Here is a 16,751-nt window from a genome sequence, read left to right as displayed (position 1 = left end):
CACCTAAAAGGTAAAGGACCCCTGACCGTCATGGATGACTCTGGAGTTGCGGCGCTCATCTCACTTTACTGGCCGGGGGAGCCGGCGTTTGCCCACAGACAGTTTTTCCGGGTCATGTGACCAGCATGACTAAGCCGCTTCTGGCGAAACCAGAGCAGCAAACGGAAACGCCGTTTACCTTCCCGCCGGAGCGATACCTATTTATCTACTTGCACTTTGACGTGCTTTCGAACTGCTAGGTTGGCAGGAGCAAGGACCGAGCAACGGGAGCTTACCCCGTCGCAGGGATTCGAACCGCCAACCTTCTGACCAGCAAGCCCTAGGCTCTGTGGTTTAGACCACAGCGCCACCCGCATTAATCATTCACACCTACTGGTTCTTAAATTGCCAATGTCACACCTCAACCATTAAGATTTGCATTCAGGTTTAAATCCTATTGATCATATCTTACTTCCTCAAACTCAATGGGCTGACCAAGGATGGAGGATTTCTGTCCCATGTAGAACAACTCTGCCTTTGCAGGAGTGGGGGGGGGGGAGTAGATCTGGGGCTCAGAACTGATCCTTTAAGGATGCTTAGACGTCACTTGCAAGGTCCTGACATTCACGATGCTGGTTTGGGCTAAGGACACTCAGCTGGCTCCCTGCCTTGAGGCAGTCTTCAACAGTTCTGCTCAGCTTGGGATGCCTGCCAGTCCTCTCTCTGTCTCTTTCTGTCATTCTCTCCCTCTCTTGGTAGCTCCCCCCTCCATTATCTTTCTCCCTGCTACTTCAGCTGCTGGAGGGGGGGGGGGAGTAGCAAATTACTGTGTGTCCCAAGTTGGAGTTGGAGGTGGTTGCTAATCTTTTCTACAGCACTTAATGCTTTGCTACAGCACCTTAATGCAATAGAATTCCTTCACTGAACATTTTCTGTGCTTATTTTGCAGGCACATGTATATTTTGTTGGGTGAAATGAAGCCCCCATTGTGCTTCCAACTTCCCGATACATATACATCACACGTCCATGTAATGAAAGGCTTTGTGTTAGGCACTTAATACACATGGTGATTTATGTACATTTGCACACTGTTTCCTACACAGAAGGACTTTAGATTGGCAGTGCCCTCTTGTGCACAGTGCTGTGTGTGCGCACACCCACCCACCCAACATCCTCCAGGGCTAATCATGGTTTCTTGTTGCTTGGCTGCAACAGCCAATATTACCCATTCATAAGCCGCATGTGCAGAATGCAGATGCTTAAAGGTGAGTTGTGTTCTCCACAGCCATCTGCCACCCCTCTCTTTTCAAATCCCCTCTGAGCACATCTGCTGTAAAGGGGAAGTTCAGCTGAAGGTGTAGAAAGCAGCCACCAAATGTTTTCAGTCAAGCTGGGCTAACAGGCAAGGTACTGAAAACAGCGCCATTGTCCCTCTTGCGTAGGAACAGCTCATTCCATTTACATTGAACAGGGAAGCTCTCAGAGCAACTTTCAGCGATTTGTTAAGAGCTGGATCACAATATCCTTGATCGCTTCTTCTTGGTTCTGTGTCTTGAGTCCTGACTGGACATCGTTCATCTCTGTCCAATCTCCATTCCTTTAGCCTTGCCCCCTGGAGCCATCAGTTCCTTATAAAGACAAACATGTTCTCCAAGCAATCATCCCGGTTGCTCAGCAATCTGCTCACCTGATATGTCTTCCTGAATCAAGGAGGGGTAGGATTAAAATATGCGGCCTAGCTGCTGCCCCCCCACCCCCCCAACAAATGGCACTTACACGTAAGATTGCATTCTGGTACTCTTCACTTACCTAGATTTGATGCCTGAAGAGGGCAAGGTGTGATCTCACATCTGTGTCTGGGATTGTGAATAAGGAAGCAAGGGGCGTCTTTGTGGAATGTCCTTCCTTCTGCAACAGCCACAAGTATCTTTAGACAACTTGAGCCATAAGATTCAACCCTGTTTTTACATGATTGAGTCTTACAATTTCACTTCTATATGGTTTTATGAGTTTTTATATTGCTGGTTTTCGGTTGTGGTTCTGTTTTAATTATATACTGTTTGTATTTTAGACTATGCACTCATTAGAGATATTAATCAATATAGAAATGCTTTTAAATAAACAAACAAATATTTTTCTAGACTACATCGGTAGATCATGAGACTTAATCTCATGGGTTTGAGCCCCACACTGGGCAAAAGATTCCTGCATTGCAGGGGGCTGGACTATATCAGTGTTTCTTAACCTTTTTCCAACCGTGACCCCTTTCTGACCTGGTTTCCTTCCTGGGGGCCCCTGTCCTACCAGTAGAAATGTTTTGTTTGTAAATAGAACATGTTTTAGTTATAATTTTTAGAATGTATGCAAAATACAATTGCATCAAAATTGATTTCTCAATCAATGTGACCCTTGTGCTTGGTGACAAGAAAAAAGGCTTCTTTATACCCGATTATATTGCTGTGAGGGATACCCACGGCTCCCCTCCTTTCACAGTAATACTTGCACAAAGAAACAGCCCCCCCCAACCCTGCTGCACCCACACACCTTGCGCGTGTCAAAGGAGATGCAGGCAGCATGGAGTGCGAAAATGGGAGGGAGAAGGAAGAGGAAAGGACGTTGCTGCAAAGTGCACATGGTGCTCCATCCACTGGGAAGCACAGTCACTTTTCTCTTCACTCTACTCTGTTTTCTATTTTCTTCACTTCTCTGTTTTCTCTTTTCTTTTCTCAGTTACTTCTGTGTTTTCTTCACTTCTCACTTCCCACTGTGGCCCCCTAGTCTCATGCCGTTGCCTCCCATTTATGTTTTTTTCACCTGTGCCCCCCTTGGGCCAGCTCTGCAATTCTATGGTTCTGTGTGGTCCTTTTATTCCTTTCCCCAAATCAATAATTGCTAGGGAAGGTGGGCCTCAAGAGAACTTCCTCTAAGCGCAACTCCTCTACTCCTGTGCAAATTGCGGCTGGCGGTGGGTAGGACCAGAACTCAGTGGTAGAGCACATTCTTTGCATACCCCATGGCCCAGATTTTACTCTCAGCAACTCAGACAAAAGGCTCTCAGGCACCCAGACTGGGAAGGTGGCTGCAGCTGATGAGATTTGTAGTCCAAAGTATCTGGATGGCACCAGGTTGAGAACAACTGGAGGAGATAGGCCAGTGACCTGACTTAGCACACAGCAGATTCCTCTTTTAAGAGGCATTTGCTTCCACACACTCAAAGGTGTGTCCCAACTATGACTAATGGAAGCTGATTTTTGAAATGCACAAAGGCATAAATCCCCACTGGCCCCTTTCTACAATACAGAGGTTCAGGGTCAGTGCAAGGAGAAGGAAGAAATCAAAGAAACCTGGAGAGGTGGGTGGGTGGGTGGGTGTTGGCATCCATTTCAGCTTCACATACAGAAAGTCTGCCGTACCAGGTCTCAGGCTTGCACCATCTTCTTGAATTGTGGTGCCTGTCGTTTCCATCTTCCTCTCACCTCATCTCTTCCCAGCAACCTAGGATGAAACACTTGATCTTCGCCACCCCCACCCCCCCACTGTTCTGGACAAAACTCAGGCCACAGTTATTGTGCCCATCAATAATGAAGCTGTACATATCTATTGGTTGTGACAGCAAGTGGCATTGCAGGATGGAGTTTGCTTGTCTTTCTCCCCTTTGTCCAGCTTGTCTGTTGGAACAGTGTGTTCATCTGTGTGTGTGTGTGTGTGTGCGCGCGCGCGCTCACATTCCCACTCTGCTTCTGCCTTAATTGTTTATGACACTGTTAAATATGGATCTTGGTCTCTTTCCAAGGGTACCCCAGCCGAAGTGCTGTACAAAGGAACCATTACCAGGATAATCGGAGAAGACAGCCCCAGCAGAGCGGAGAAAGTGAGAGAGGACGTCTTGCCCAAGGGACACGTCATTTACGAGGGGAAGAAGGGACATGTCCTGACCTATGACGGTGAGTCAAAATTCCTCCCTGGCACCACTTGTGAGAGAAGGCTTTGAATGACGGAGCCAGGAGCATCCCTTGAAAATGAGGCAGGATATGTTATATAGGAGTGGCAAAGGGGTTCGAAGTAATATCAGCCCAGCTCAGATATAACTAAGGTATGCTTGAGTTTCTTGCTCAAACCCTCCCTTCTCCCTCAACTAGTGCTATAAGAGGAGATTGGAAGTTTCTGCTTCCAGTTAAAACTATAACTTTGGTTTGTCAGTATATCTGGCAAAGACAAACTCTGGTGTTTTTTAAAGTATTGTTTATTCAAACAAGCCAAGATCAAACCATGGTTTCCAGTCCCAACTTTCAATACACCATGGTTTAGGGACTAACCACATTTCCCAGTTCAGACATTGTTGATATGTATTTCATGTATGATACTGTATTTCATTTAAACCAGGGAGAGATTGTTTCCAATCTGCTCATAAGGCTCTCGCTGTGGTTTAGTGTTATGTCGGAATCAGAACAATGTGATTTTTTGGAGAACCTATTGACATACCCATCACAGAGAAGCCCCTTCCAAGCACGGGAAAGAAACCTTTGGGCCCTAGTGTGCCTACATGGCTTTGTTTTCAGAAAGCTTAGCAGTCATCTGAGCATGTGCATTTCCTGCCTCTTTCCTTTTTGACTGTATTTGGAAGCAGACCACAAAGGAGCCCAGTAGGTCAGAAGCAGCAGAGGGAATTACCGTATTTTTCGCCTATAGGATGCACTTTTTCCCCTCCAAAAATGAAGGGGAAATCTGGGTGCATGCTATGGGGCGAATGCAGGCTTTCGCTGAAGCTTGGAGAGCGAGAGGGGTCGGTGCGCACCGACCCCTCTCGCTCTCCAGGCTTCAGGAAGACATCCGCAGCCTAGGCAACCCTGCAGGAGTTCCCGCAGGGCTGTCTAGGCTGCGGATAGCAGCCTGCCACCCGGCGCGAGGGGCGCCCTGAAGCAGAGTGCCCCTCACGCCGGGCAGACATCCGCAGCATGGGGAGCCCTGCAGGAGTTCCCCGCAGGGCTCCCCACGCTGCGGATAACAGCCTGCCAACCTGGTTTTGGGGGGAAATAAAGGGAAATTTTTTTCCCTTTATTTCCCCCCCAAAAAACTAGGTGCGTCCTACGGGACGGAGCGTCCTATGGGATGAAAAATACAGTAATCAAACCTCACCTAGCAGGCTGCAGTATGGGGGCAGGTGGGCCACGGGAACCTCTCCTGCCCACTTGTTTCTCGTGCTTCCATTAAGCTGCAAAAGGTAGAGAGAACGGTCCTGTGGTAACCAGGCATAGCAGGATTGCCTGCTTCCCTATAAACCTGCTGACAGGCCTTGTAAGGTCATGGAAGTCATTTACAAGAGCCAGAGGCAAGTATACTTCTGGTCAGAGTGAAGCCAGGGCAGTGAACCAATATTTGGCAGGTTAGGCTGAGAGAGTGGGCTGCTTCTTGATTTGCCCCAGTTGGCAGGATACTCGATGAATGGGATAAACCTTGCAGGCCATATTTTGGGCCCAACAGTGCAAGTGCTAAGACTGCAGAATATGCAGATTGGCAATGGTGTGTGATGTCAAATGCCTTGCCTGCCCTGGCAGCATGGCAAGATGCAACTGTGATTTCATGAATATCTGTTTTAATGGACTGCATCGCTTTTTGTGCTGAGCACAGTTGAGAGGTAAGAGCCAGATCCTAATCTGTGTTGCCCCATATGCTCTTCTGCATCTCTCTCACAAATCAGCAGCTGCACCATGCCTGTAAGTTACACATCACTCCGACTGGATGGCTTCCTTTCCCAGTAACATTTTTTCCATCTGCCTCCACTTGTCTTTGCGACAGAGCTAAAGCCAGGCCATGTGAACAGCACTGCCATGTTGGCTGCCAAAGGAGAAGGGTCGGCTTTTAGACCTTCTCTCTGGGCTCGTATCCTCACCTAGAGAAGAGGATTGTCAAGGGTCCTAATAATAATATTATAATAATTTTTTATTTATACCCCACCCATCTGGCTGGGTTTCCCTAGCCACTCTGGACGGCTTCCAACAGAGACAGTCCGCAGGCAGGTAGGGTCTCCGCCTGCGTACCAGATGGAGCTGATAAACAGCTGCCCTGGACACAGAATTGACCTGCGCCTCCATGGACAGTTGTGAGTCCAAAGTGACTCCCAGGCTGTGCACCTGGTCCTTAGCTTTTCTGCTGTGGACTTCATGCATGTGAGTTGTGAGTGTCAATCTGGCCAGTGTCACCCCAGCTGTACTTTGGGATTCCTAGCAAAGTCTGTGCGTCATTTCCTGCAGGGTGGCACCATTGTTTGTGTGTGTACTTAAAGCTACTAATCCAGGGGTGGAGACCCTTTCTGATCCCACAGGCCACATTCCCTTAGGGGCAGCCTTCTGAGGGCCACATACCACTGACAGCTGGGGCCAGAGGCAAAAGTGGGCAGAGCAATGAATGTACCGTATTTTCCGCCCTATAGGACGCACTTTTTCCCCTCCAAAAATGAAGGGGAAATCTGCGTGCGTCCTATGGGGCGAATGCAGGCTTTCGCTGAAGCCTGAAGAGCGAGAGGGGTCGGTGCGCACCGACCCCTCTTGCTCTCCAGGCTTCAGGAAGCTATCCGCAAGTCTTGCAAACCCGGCGGGAGGTCCCGCGGGCTACCAAGGCTTGCGGGCAGCAGCCTGCAGCCCACAAGCTCGGGGGACAGCGGGGAGGCGCAGCGCCGCCACCCCGCTATTCCCCGACTTGATCTGGAGGCTTGCACAACCTCGGGGGATAGCGGGGAGGCGGAGCACCGCCACCCCGCTATTCCCCGACTTGATCTGGAGGCTTGCACAACCTCGGGGGATAGCGGGGAGGCGGAGCACCGCCACCCCGCTATTCCCCGACTTGATCTGGAGGCTTGCACAACCTCGAGGGATAGCGGGGAGGCGGAGCACCGCCACCCCGCTATTCCCCGACCTGATCTGGAGGCTGGGGGGGGGGGAGGAGAAGCAGGCTTGCTTTTCCCTCCTGCCAGCCCCACAACCTCGGGGGATAGCGGGGAGGCGGAGCACCGCCACCCCGCTATTCCCCAACCTGATCTGGAGGCTGGGGGGGGGGAAGAAGCAGGCTTGCTTTTCCCCCCTGCCAGCCCCACAACCTCGGGGGATAGCGGGGAGGCGGAGCACCGCCACCCCGCTATTCCCCGACCTGATCTGGAGGCTGGGGGGGGGGGAGGAGAAGCAGGCTTGCTTTTCCCCCCTGCCAGCCCCAGAACCTCGGGGGATAGGGGGGAGGCGGAGCACCGCCACCCCGCTATTCCCCAACCTGATCTGGAGGCTGGGGGGGGGGGAGGAGAAGCAGGCTTGCTTTTCCCCCCTGCCAGCCCCGCAACCTCGGGGGATAGGGGGGAGGCGGAGCACCGCCACCCAGCTGTTCCCCGACCTGATCTGGAGGCTTGCGGGGGGAAGAAGCAGGCTTGCTTTTCCCCCCTGCCAGCCCCACAACCTCGGGGGATAGCGGGGAGGCGGAGCACCGCCACCCCGCTATTCCCCGACCTGATCTGGAGGCTGGGGGGGGGGGAGAAGCAGGCTTGCTTTTCCCCCCTGCCAGCCCCACAACCTCGGGGGATAGGGGGGAGGCGGAGCACCGCCACCCCGCTATTCCCCAACCTGATCTGGAGGCTGGGGGGGGGGGAGAAGCAGGCTTGCTTTTCCCCCCTGCCAGCCCCACAACCTCGGGGGATAGCGGGGAGGCGGAGCACCGCCACCCGCTATTCCCCGACCTGATCTGGAGGCTGGGGGGGGGGGAGAAGCAGGCTTGCTTTTCCCCCCTGCCAGCCCCACAACCTCGGGGGATAGCGGGGAGGCGGAGCACCGCCACCCCGCTATTCCCCAACCTGATCTGGAGGCTGGGGGGGAGGAGAAGCAGGCTTGCTTTTCCCCCCTGCCAGCCCCACAACCTCGGGGGATAGCGGGGAGGCGGAGCACCGCCACCCGCTATTCCCCGACCTGATCTGGAGGCTGGGGGGGGGGGAGAAGCAGGCTTGCTTTTCCCCCCTGCCGGCCCCACAAGCTCGGGGGATAGCGGGGAGGCGGAGCACCGCCACCCCGCTATTCCCCAACCTTATCTGGAGGCTGGCGGGGGAGGGGGGGAGAGAGAAGCAAGCTTGCTTCTCCCCCCCCCCCCCCGCCCGCCAGCCCCACAACCTCGGGGGACAGCGGGGCAAGCCGCTGCCCCACGGAGGCTAGAGAGGCTGTCCCTGAAGGCAGAAGAGGGAGACGGAGTGCTCCGTCTCCCTCTTCTAGCTTGGGTATGCTTGCGCAAACCTGGGGGGGGAATAAAAATTTTTTCCTTGATTTCCCCCCCAAAAAACTAGGTGCGTCCTATGGGCCGGTGCGTCCTATAGGGCGAAAAATACGGTAAATGTTAACCTTTGTACAGTGGTCTGGTGGTTTCTACACTCTATGTCCTCTAGCCAGGCAAACAGGAATCATTTTTAGAGGTCACAGACACATTCCAACCAGGCACAAACACTCAGGCGTGTGAGGCGGAGCCAGTGAGAGGGCGTGGCCTTGGGAGAGTCCCAGTAAGAGAGGCTTGGGGGCCACATTTGGCCCTATCCCCAACCCTGTACTAAGCCCTGGATTGAGTTTCCAGCCATTGGTCTAAAAAGAAACAAGAAAGTGCTGCCTGCTCTGTGTCCCACTCGCAAAGCCTTGTTGGTGGTGGTGCCACCAGAGGCTGCCCAGTTGGCACTGACTCATGTCAGGGCCTTTTCAGGGGCAGCCCTGGCAAGGTGCATCTGTCTCCCTCGTTTCTGTCCCTGGCAAACCTGGGATCACTGTTTTTATGTTTAAAAACTGCTTTTTATTTTTTTAAAAAGTTATAGATGTGCTTGTTACCCTCGGTTCCTTTGGGGCAAAAGGGCAGGATACAGGCTAAATAAATAATAAAATGAATAGCAACAGCTGCTCTTTCCAGGAACAGTCTGCTATTTAAAGCTCTGTGTCTGAGCATTTTTCTTTTCTTCTTTTGCTCCAGAGCTTTCCCTGCAAAAACCAACTCTTTAAAGCTGAATTGGAGCAAACAGTTATCCACAGAGAACCTGAATTGACGTTTGCTCTGATTCAGCTTTGAGCGGGATTTTGTGGAGAAAGCTCAGGCAAAAAACCAAAACCCAACCCACAACCACTCAGACATGGAGCGTGAAAGTGCAGACCTCTGCCTGGAAAGAGCAGGGCAAAGTAAGCGTGGATAAGCATTTAAAGTATGCCTCACCCTCAGATTTACCAATCCCTCTTTTCAGGGAAATTCTTGGCATCATGTATAATAATAATAATAATAATAAATTTTATTTATACCCCGCCCTCCCCAGCCAAAGCCGGGCTCAGGGCGGCTAACAACAATAAAAACAATCCAACATTCTAAAAACTTTTCACCATAAAATCAATCAGAAACAAATTGATGGCAACCAGCAAGCAGGACCCTGTGCAGATTGCCAGAGGAGGGGGTCAGGCTGCGCCCTGACCAAAGGCCTGGTGGAACAGCTCTGTCTTACAGGCCCTGCGGAAAGATGTCAAGTCCCGCAGGGCCCTAGTCTCTTGTGACAGAGCGTTCCACCAGATTGGTGCCACAGCCGAGAAAGCTCTGGCTCTGGTTGAGGCCAGCCTAACCTCTCTGAGGCCTGGGACCTTCAGGATGTTTTTATTTGCAGACCGTAGGTTTCTCTGTGGGGCATACCAGGAGAGGCGGTCCCACAGGTACGAGGGTCCTAGGCCGTATAGGGCTTTAAAGGTTAAAACCAGCACCTTAAACCTGATCCTGTACTCCACCGGGAGCCAGTGCAGCTGATATAGTACTGGATGAATGTGATCTCGCAGTGACGACCCCATAAGGAGTCTCGCTGCAGCATTCTGCACCCGTTGGAGTTTCTGGGTCAGTCTCAAGGGCAGCCCCACGTAGAGCGAGTTACAATAATCCAGTCTGGAGGTGACCGTCGCGTGGATCACAGTGGCTAGGTCAGGGCGAGAGAGATAAGGAGCCAACTGCTTAGCTTGGCGGAGATGAAAAAAAGCCGCCTTTGTTATAGCTGTAATCTGCGCCTCCATAGAGAGGGAGGTATCGAAGATTACACCCAAACTCTTAACGGACGATGCTGGCACTAGTTGCACCCCCGCAAGAGATGGGAGTTGCCCCCTCAATCCCATATCGCCCCGTCCCAGCCAGAGGACCTCTGTCTTCGAAGGATTTAACTTCAACCGGCTCCCACGAAACCATCCAGCCACAGCTTCCAGGCATCTTTTCTTCCTCTTCCTTTCTTGTCTTTTAACTTTTCCCCAACCAGATAGCAAGTGTTGAACAAAAGACTTGGCCAAGAGTTACCCAAAAATCTCTTGGCAGAGTCAGCATGGATAAAAACAGTTTAGGCATCTTTCCTGGTGGGTGGTTTTTGCTGAAACAAGGGTGAGTAACACCAGCCTGTTGGGCCACATGGACACCGGCTCTTCAGAGGAAGAAAATCTCAGTTGGATTTTTAAAAAGAAAGACATTGAAATCTGAAAGTCCTCTTTGGAATTTTAGCAGAGTCTGTAAGGACGGAAGTGTCGAATCGAGAAAGGGAGAAGCTTAAAAATAAATAAATCTGTGATTGAGTTCTGGTGGACAGGAAGGGGGGAGCACTGTCAACATATTGATGCCACAGTGATACTTGCCAAGAAAAGAGCTCTAATGAGGCAAAAGCTTACAGCGCCTGTAAGCTGAATTGCAGAAGATTGGTTATTCTTATTGCTAATAGCTCTTCTGTGGGGAAGGGAAATGTTTACAGAATCCTTTTCTTTCTCTTTTTGCCCCCCTTTCCCATAAACAGGCTCGGGAGCAGAGGGAGAAAAGAGCAGCACAGATGTTTGTTGATGACAGGATGTAGGAATGCGCATACACACCCCGCGTGTTTCAAAACTCAGCTCCTTTAAACTGCATGACTTGAGCCTGTTAAAAGCAGAAAGAATTGGCAACTTGGGCAGAAATTTCATTTTTATGACCCCAAATAGCTTACTTCCACACACCCATGTCTTGTTTGGTTGCTGGGTGAGAGGGGAAGCAAAGGGTGGCATTCAGTACCAGCCCAACTCAGAGTAACCTTCACCCCGATGGACCAGTGGCCCGACTCAGGGGCACTTTCCTTCATTTCAGTGTTCCTATGATGTAATGGTGTGCACTCTCGTTATGCCACACATGCGAACACATGGCCCCTTTCAGTAGCTATTGCAGAAAAAATCTATACAGCTTTTTCAACTTGGGAGGAGTTTTTAGAGTAGTTTTCAAGGTTTGCTTGGGGTTACCACTGCTGGGTCTCTGCCAATCGTCTCTCGTAAGATGGATAAAGACTGTAGTACCATCTGTGCAGCAAATCTGAACTTCTATAAATAAGAATGGTTGTCTGAATTGGTCTCACGGAAGGGAAGCAAAGAGTTCGGAACTTGTACAGAGATAAGATTCACTTGCATGAGGTTTGGATAGCAGGCGCAGCAGATGTCTTGCTATCATTCCGGTCTCTGGCTGCACAGCATGTTCCCGGCACTGGCCTCTCTCTTTGTAGTCCCCTCCCCCCCTTTGTTCTGCTATTTTTCCTCCTCAAATTTCGTCCTTCAGCTTTTTAAGCTTGGAGCGTTGTAGCCCATCTGTTGGTTCAAATTTGGGGGCGGAGGGGGAGAAATGCAGGCTTCCCCTTTGCGTTCAGGTTGATATGGAGTGGTTCTGAGTTGTCTTTTCTCCAAAGACTGATGAGCAGCATGTGGGGGTTGGGGAGATCTTAAAGGAGTACATAAAGAAAATAAGGGAGGGCCACTATATTCACAAAGGGCACGTTCTAGAGAAGAAAGCAAAGGTGAATGCAAATTCTGCCAGGCCTGGACTTGACTTGCAGTGTTCTTCTGGCTAGAGACAGGCACTAGGGAAGTTTGGGGGTGAGTCTAAGCACAAGGCCACCAAATTTGGAATTGCTAGTTGGGAGGGAAAACATGACTTGGTTCCCGGGAATTGACTCCAAATTGGAATGTTTACAAACGCTGCTGAGTTATGTTGGACTGAGGCCTCGGAGAGTTCCCTCGGCCAAGGTCCTGCCTGAAGCATGAGCCGCAGTCTTGCAATCTTTCACCTGGACCTCTTATTTTGCTTTGTTTTCCCTCTCCCCCTTCAGGTGGTGCTGTTGCACAGTGTCCCAAAGAGAACAGCAGAAACTCTGGAGCCCCACACGAGGCCATGGGCATCAAACGGACCTATGACATGATGGAAGGGAGAGGATCACGGGGTTTATCTGGGCGTGAGATTCCATCTGCTAGCATCGAAGGTGGGCTTTCACAAACAATGTTGCATACAGTCAAGTCAAATTTGTATTGTTTGTCATCAGTTGCCCTTGCCTTGCTTTGGAAGGGGCGTAATGACAGGGCCCACAGGTTGCGTGGAGAAGGCCCCAAGTTCAGTCCCTTACATCTCCAATTAAAATGATCACTGGGTAGCAGGTGACTGGGAAAACCCTCTCTGAGACCCTGGAGTGCTGTTGATGGTCACAGTAGACAGTATGGGTCAGATGGACCAGTGGCCGGTCTCCATTTAAGGCAGCTTTGTCCATTCATATGTACTCTCTCCAGTGCATCAGGTTTCCAATAAAGGTGGCTGATGCCTACTTCTCTGATGGCGGCATATGGACCACTCCATCCAAACATTCAGCGTTATGCATCTATGTCCTTTAATCTGGTGCTGCTTTCTGTCTCTCGGGATTTATTTCATTCCTCTTGTTTCCTTTCATCTAAAATCAACCATTCAGAACGAAAGGGGAAGGGTTGGAGGAGAATGTTAATTTGGACATCCTACACAATAAGCCTCCATGCACATCAAACAAGCTGGGAATCTGCTATCCATAAGACCGGAATATAACATCCCTGTTGATCCTGGGTTACCTATTTCCTTATTTCAGCCTGCAAAAAGACTTAAGAATCTCAATCAATGTTTAACTCGTCTTTTGAAAGCTGGAATTTAGAAGTGTTTTATATTTCTTCTTGAAGTACTTGAGGGATCCTCTTCATAGGCACAGCCAGCAGTGCAGAGGCCATTTACTTCCAGTGCAGTCCCAAGATTTGTATTTATTTATTAGTAAGCATTCTTGCCCACCCTTCACCATTAGGTTCCATGGCAGAATACAGAAATAGAAAATAAAAACAAGTAAAAGAATTGCAGTGATATAATACATCAAAACATTGAATGCATGCAAGAAAATGCTTGTTAATAATGTGATCACATGGGCAATGTGTCTTTCCCAGTCCTAGTTAGGCCACTGGTGGAAGGACACCAGCTGCCCTGCCCTTCTTCTTGTTGGCATCCATCTGTCTCGAGACAATGGAGTGTGCATCCAGGGGTGAAGTCAAACTGCTGTGTTAGCAGCACCGAAGTGACCTCCTCGGTGCACAAGCCTGGGCAGTGTGTCTGGAGGTTCTGGGCTGCCCAGATGACAAGCCTTGTTGATGAGGTCCATAGGAAAGCAGAGCAAGAAGTTGGGCGCCAGCTTGGCTGCGGGAGTTGCTGGAAGGAGGTGTACAAGGCACCATCCAACCATCTTAGGGACTCCTCCGGATTTGTGTAGGATTAGCCTTTTCCTCTCCTGAAGAGAGCCCACAAGGCAGCATCTCCTAGATGGGCTCCCTTCCCAGGTGGACGAGTCCCATCTCCCCCTCACTTCCCTCTGTAGCACATGCAGAAACTGCCTTCTTGACCACTGGACCCACTTTTGGCCCTGCGCTTATGGCTAAGTTCTTTACGTGTGTTCCCTTGCACCTTGTGAAAGAGGCCTCTGTGCTGCTGGGGACCTTTGTGAAGGGGACCCCCACATTTCCTCATAATTGGAAGCAAGGTGCCTGTGTGCAGCTCTTCAAAATTTGCTTGTGGTGCTTTCATGTGCTTAATAATGAGTGGGTCGGGTGGGGGCAGGAGACAGAGAGAAAGTAATAAAGGAACAAGCTGCAACTCCACGTTTGCCAGCCAGGTGCTTTCTAGAGTCTTTGGAATGTGACTTTCATCTGCCCCTGCCAGCAGGACCTAGAGGGCACCACTTTGGAGACAGCTGGGGGAGTTTCCAAATTACAGTCCAATTAAAATGAAAAAGAAACACAGTGGAAACGAGGTGTGAGGGGAAGACCTTTCATTTCAGTTCTGCTGTCTGGCTTTTTGGTTATAGAAACTCTAGAAGTTCTCAGAGGGAACAGAGGAGCATAAAAAGTGCACATTTTGAAATGTCTTAATATGTTTCTTCTTTTGTGGGGGGCAACTCTAGGTCTAATGGGACGAGCCATCCCACCCGACCGCCACAGTCCCCTCAATTTGAAAGAACCGCATCACATCCGGGGCTCTATCACGCAAGGTAATGTGTAGCAAAGGGAGCGTGGAAATCTAACCTGGGTGCAGAACTTGTCAGCCTGTCATGCTGATAATCTCCTTTCTAATCCTAATTCAGTAGTTGTTTACTTTTCTGGCAACTGTTTTGGGTCAGGCAGTAGGTTGTCTGTCAGCCAAATCCAGCCTTCTGCCTATGACAGCTGAATAATCTCTTCAGGAGGATGAGGGACTTGTTGGGAGTTTGTGCGAAGTTCTGGGAGGAAAGGGATTCAGGAGACACAAAGGGGGACTGCAGCTGGCATGTTCCCCGAATCCCCTTCCTCCTATAATAAAGCAGTGTGTCAATATGGGGCTTTCAGGCTCCGGAGGCTATAAATACAATGTCAGCCAGAGAGAGTAAGGGGAAGAGGACTTTGTTCTCTGTCCCAGTCATGTGAAGACACTTTAAAGGGCTGTGCATAAATTTGGCATTGGGGTGGAGTCAATCTCATGACAGCCTCACCACAATCTGACCTGCAGAGTGATTCAAGTCAGTTCTGTGAGCTAGAAAAGACTGTGTAATGATGTTGGTCTTTGGGCTATGTTATCAAATTAGACCTGGAAATTTTCATGGCATGTTTAGTGTTCCATTTTGTTTGTTGCCCACAGGGCTGCGCTTTGGCCTCTGGTCTTCAAGTATGGTCCTTTTTGCAAAGTAACTGAATTAGTTGAGTTGAAAATTGTGTGATGTGCTTCATCTGGAGGATAAAAGAGAGAATTGCAGAAGTTACTTTTCTGTAAGAAGCCCAATGATGGATTCTGTCTTTTGGTATGTTCCCCCAGGAATACCTCGATCTTACGTGGAAGCCTCCGAGGACTACCTCAGAAGAGAAGCTAAGCAGCTCAAGAGGGAAAGCACACCTCCGAGGGACTTATCCGAGGCCTACAAGGTCAGGCCTCATGAGAGCTTTACCCCGTTGAAAATGAAAGCAGTTCATGAAGGCCTTGTTGCCACTGTGAAGGAAGCAGGAAGGTCAATCCATGAGATTCCCAGGGAGGAGCTGAGGCGCACGCCTGACATCTCTCTGATGACGAGGCCTGTGAAGGAGGGCTCTATTACCCAGGTATCCACACAGTCCGTAACAGAGAGGCACTGGGGTAGGGAGGATGCTAAGACACAAGTGTCCTTCTCTGCTCAGTTGCTTAGGAGCTCCTGCTATTTGTAACTAGAGGCAGAGATTGGAATTGTCCACTTCCTGATGTTCTGGTCCTGCAAACAAGCCCAGGAGGCAAGGCAGCAAACCAGGCTGGTTGTCTCAGCGCTATGGAGAACTCCTAGTGAGCAGGTTGTTCCAGTGAGGGTTGGTGATGAACTAAGGCCTTCTGGGCCTCTACCTCTGTCCCATCTCTCCTATGCTGCACACTCCTTCTGGGAGAACTAGAATCGTGCTTAGGGTCAAGCTGTAATTTTTTGTTTGGCTGCGAATATTTCCATCCTAGGACTTTTGGGTGGATATAAATACTTTAAATAATAAATACATTAACACTCTGACCTGAGGTTGGGCACTCATCCTGCACTCTTATGACCTTCAGCCTATAGCATTGGACTGGCAAGGTGGTGTGGGAGGCACTAGTTTGCTCAGGCCTAGGGGGAAGTGCCCATGGGGGTCCAGTTTTAGGGGCCCTGGTGCTGTGGGATCTGCAGTCAGTAGCACTATAGCTTCTGACTTGGGGTTCTAGTCAGTGGCGAACTCCGGGGTCTTGACATCTGCTTTAAAATAACCACCATTCGTCATGCTGTATTGTTTTTAACACTTGATTGGAAGCCGCCCAGAGTGGCTAGGGAAACTCAGCCAGATGGGCAGGGTATAAATAATAAATTATTATTATTATTATTATTATTATTATTATTATTATTATTAATTATTATTATTATTATTGCTTCCAAACAGAGGGTGACAGTTAGTTAAAACAAGCCAGGATAGGAAGCCACTGATTTATCTCAGCACTGCACCTAAAATTGGGTCGTAGAGTTGTTCCAAGGCTACAAAGTGAGAGCATGGCCATAGAGTGAATTGAACCCAGGTCTTGCTCTTTAGTTCTCCTAGTTGAGCCTCTGCTACAAGTTTCAAGCAAAATACCCAAGCAGATCCAGATTCATTTAATGATGAGTCAGCTTTTGGCTCGTGTCTCCTGCGTGGGCTGATAAAATATTTGGATGGTTTCCATAGCAGCTATGCCGGGGCTCAGTGAGGGCTGTTTACAAATCTGCTTTGTTCCCATGGAGAGATGAGGTGGGTATGTCAATATTCCTTGAGAGTGACTAACCACTTTACCTCATGCCACATTTTGGGGATGTATGTATTAAGCATCCTGCCTCAAATGGTTCCACCTGTTCTTATACAGAGCTGATTGTTTCCCCTTGGGAGAGGTGTCTCATTTAATGACCCAGGAGCACCCTTTGCTCCCAGGCC

General features: G+C 49.9%; 2 protein-coding genes across 51 annotated transcripts in view; both read left to right on the top strand.

Moving 5' to 3' along the window:
• LOC310667244 (uncharacterized protein) overlaps nt 1-16,751 on the top strand; it is a 559,738-nt gene that overhangs the window by 379,417 nt on the left and 163,570 nt on the right. The gene's annotated exons all lie outside the window — the stretch shown is intronic.
• NCOR2 (nuclear receptor corepressor 2) overlaps nt 1-16,751 on the top strand; it is a 348,844-nt gene that overhangs the window by 295,455 nt on the left and 36,638 nt on the right. For 39 of the 50 annotated variants that reach the window (XM_083418926.1, XM_083418964.1, XM_083418929.1 and 36 more), the window contains 4 exons: nt 3,773-3,923; nt 12,110-12,259; nt 14,237-14,323; nt 15,121-15,401. In XM_083418926.1, the coding sequence (XP_083275052.1) occupies nt 3,773-3,923; nt 12,110-12,259; nt 14,237-14,323; nt 15,121-15,401 (669 nt within the window). The remainder of the gene's footprint in view (nt 1-3,772; nt 3,924-12,109; nt 12,260-14,236; nt 14,324-15,120; nt 15,402-16,751) is intronic. The other 11 variants (XM_083418959.1, XM_083418941.1, XM_083418962.1 and 8 more) reach the window with 1 other exon arrangement.

The sequence above is a fragment of the Podarcis tiliguerta genome, assembly GCF_965153285.1.
Source record: "Podarcis tiliguerta genome assembly, chromosome: 16".
In the NCBI taxonomy this organism is placed as follows: domain Eukaryota; kingdom Metazoa; phylum Chordata; class Lepidosauria; order Squamata; family Lacertidae; genus Podarcis; species Podarcis tiliguerta.
Note: the sequence above shows the minus strand (reverse complement) of the source record. Positions and strands in the feature narration are given on the sequence as shown.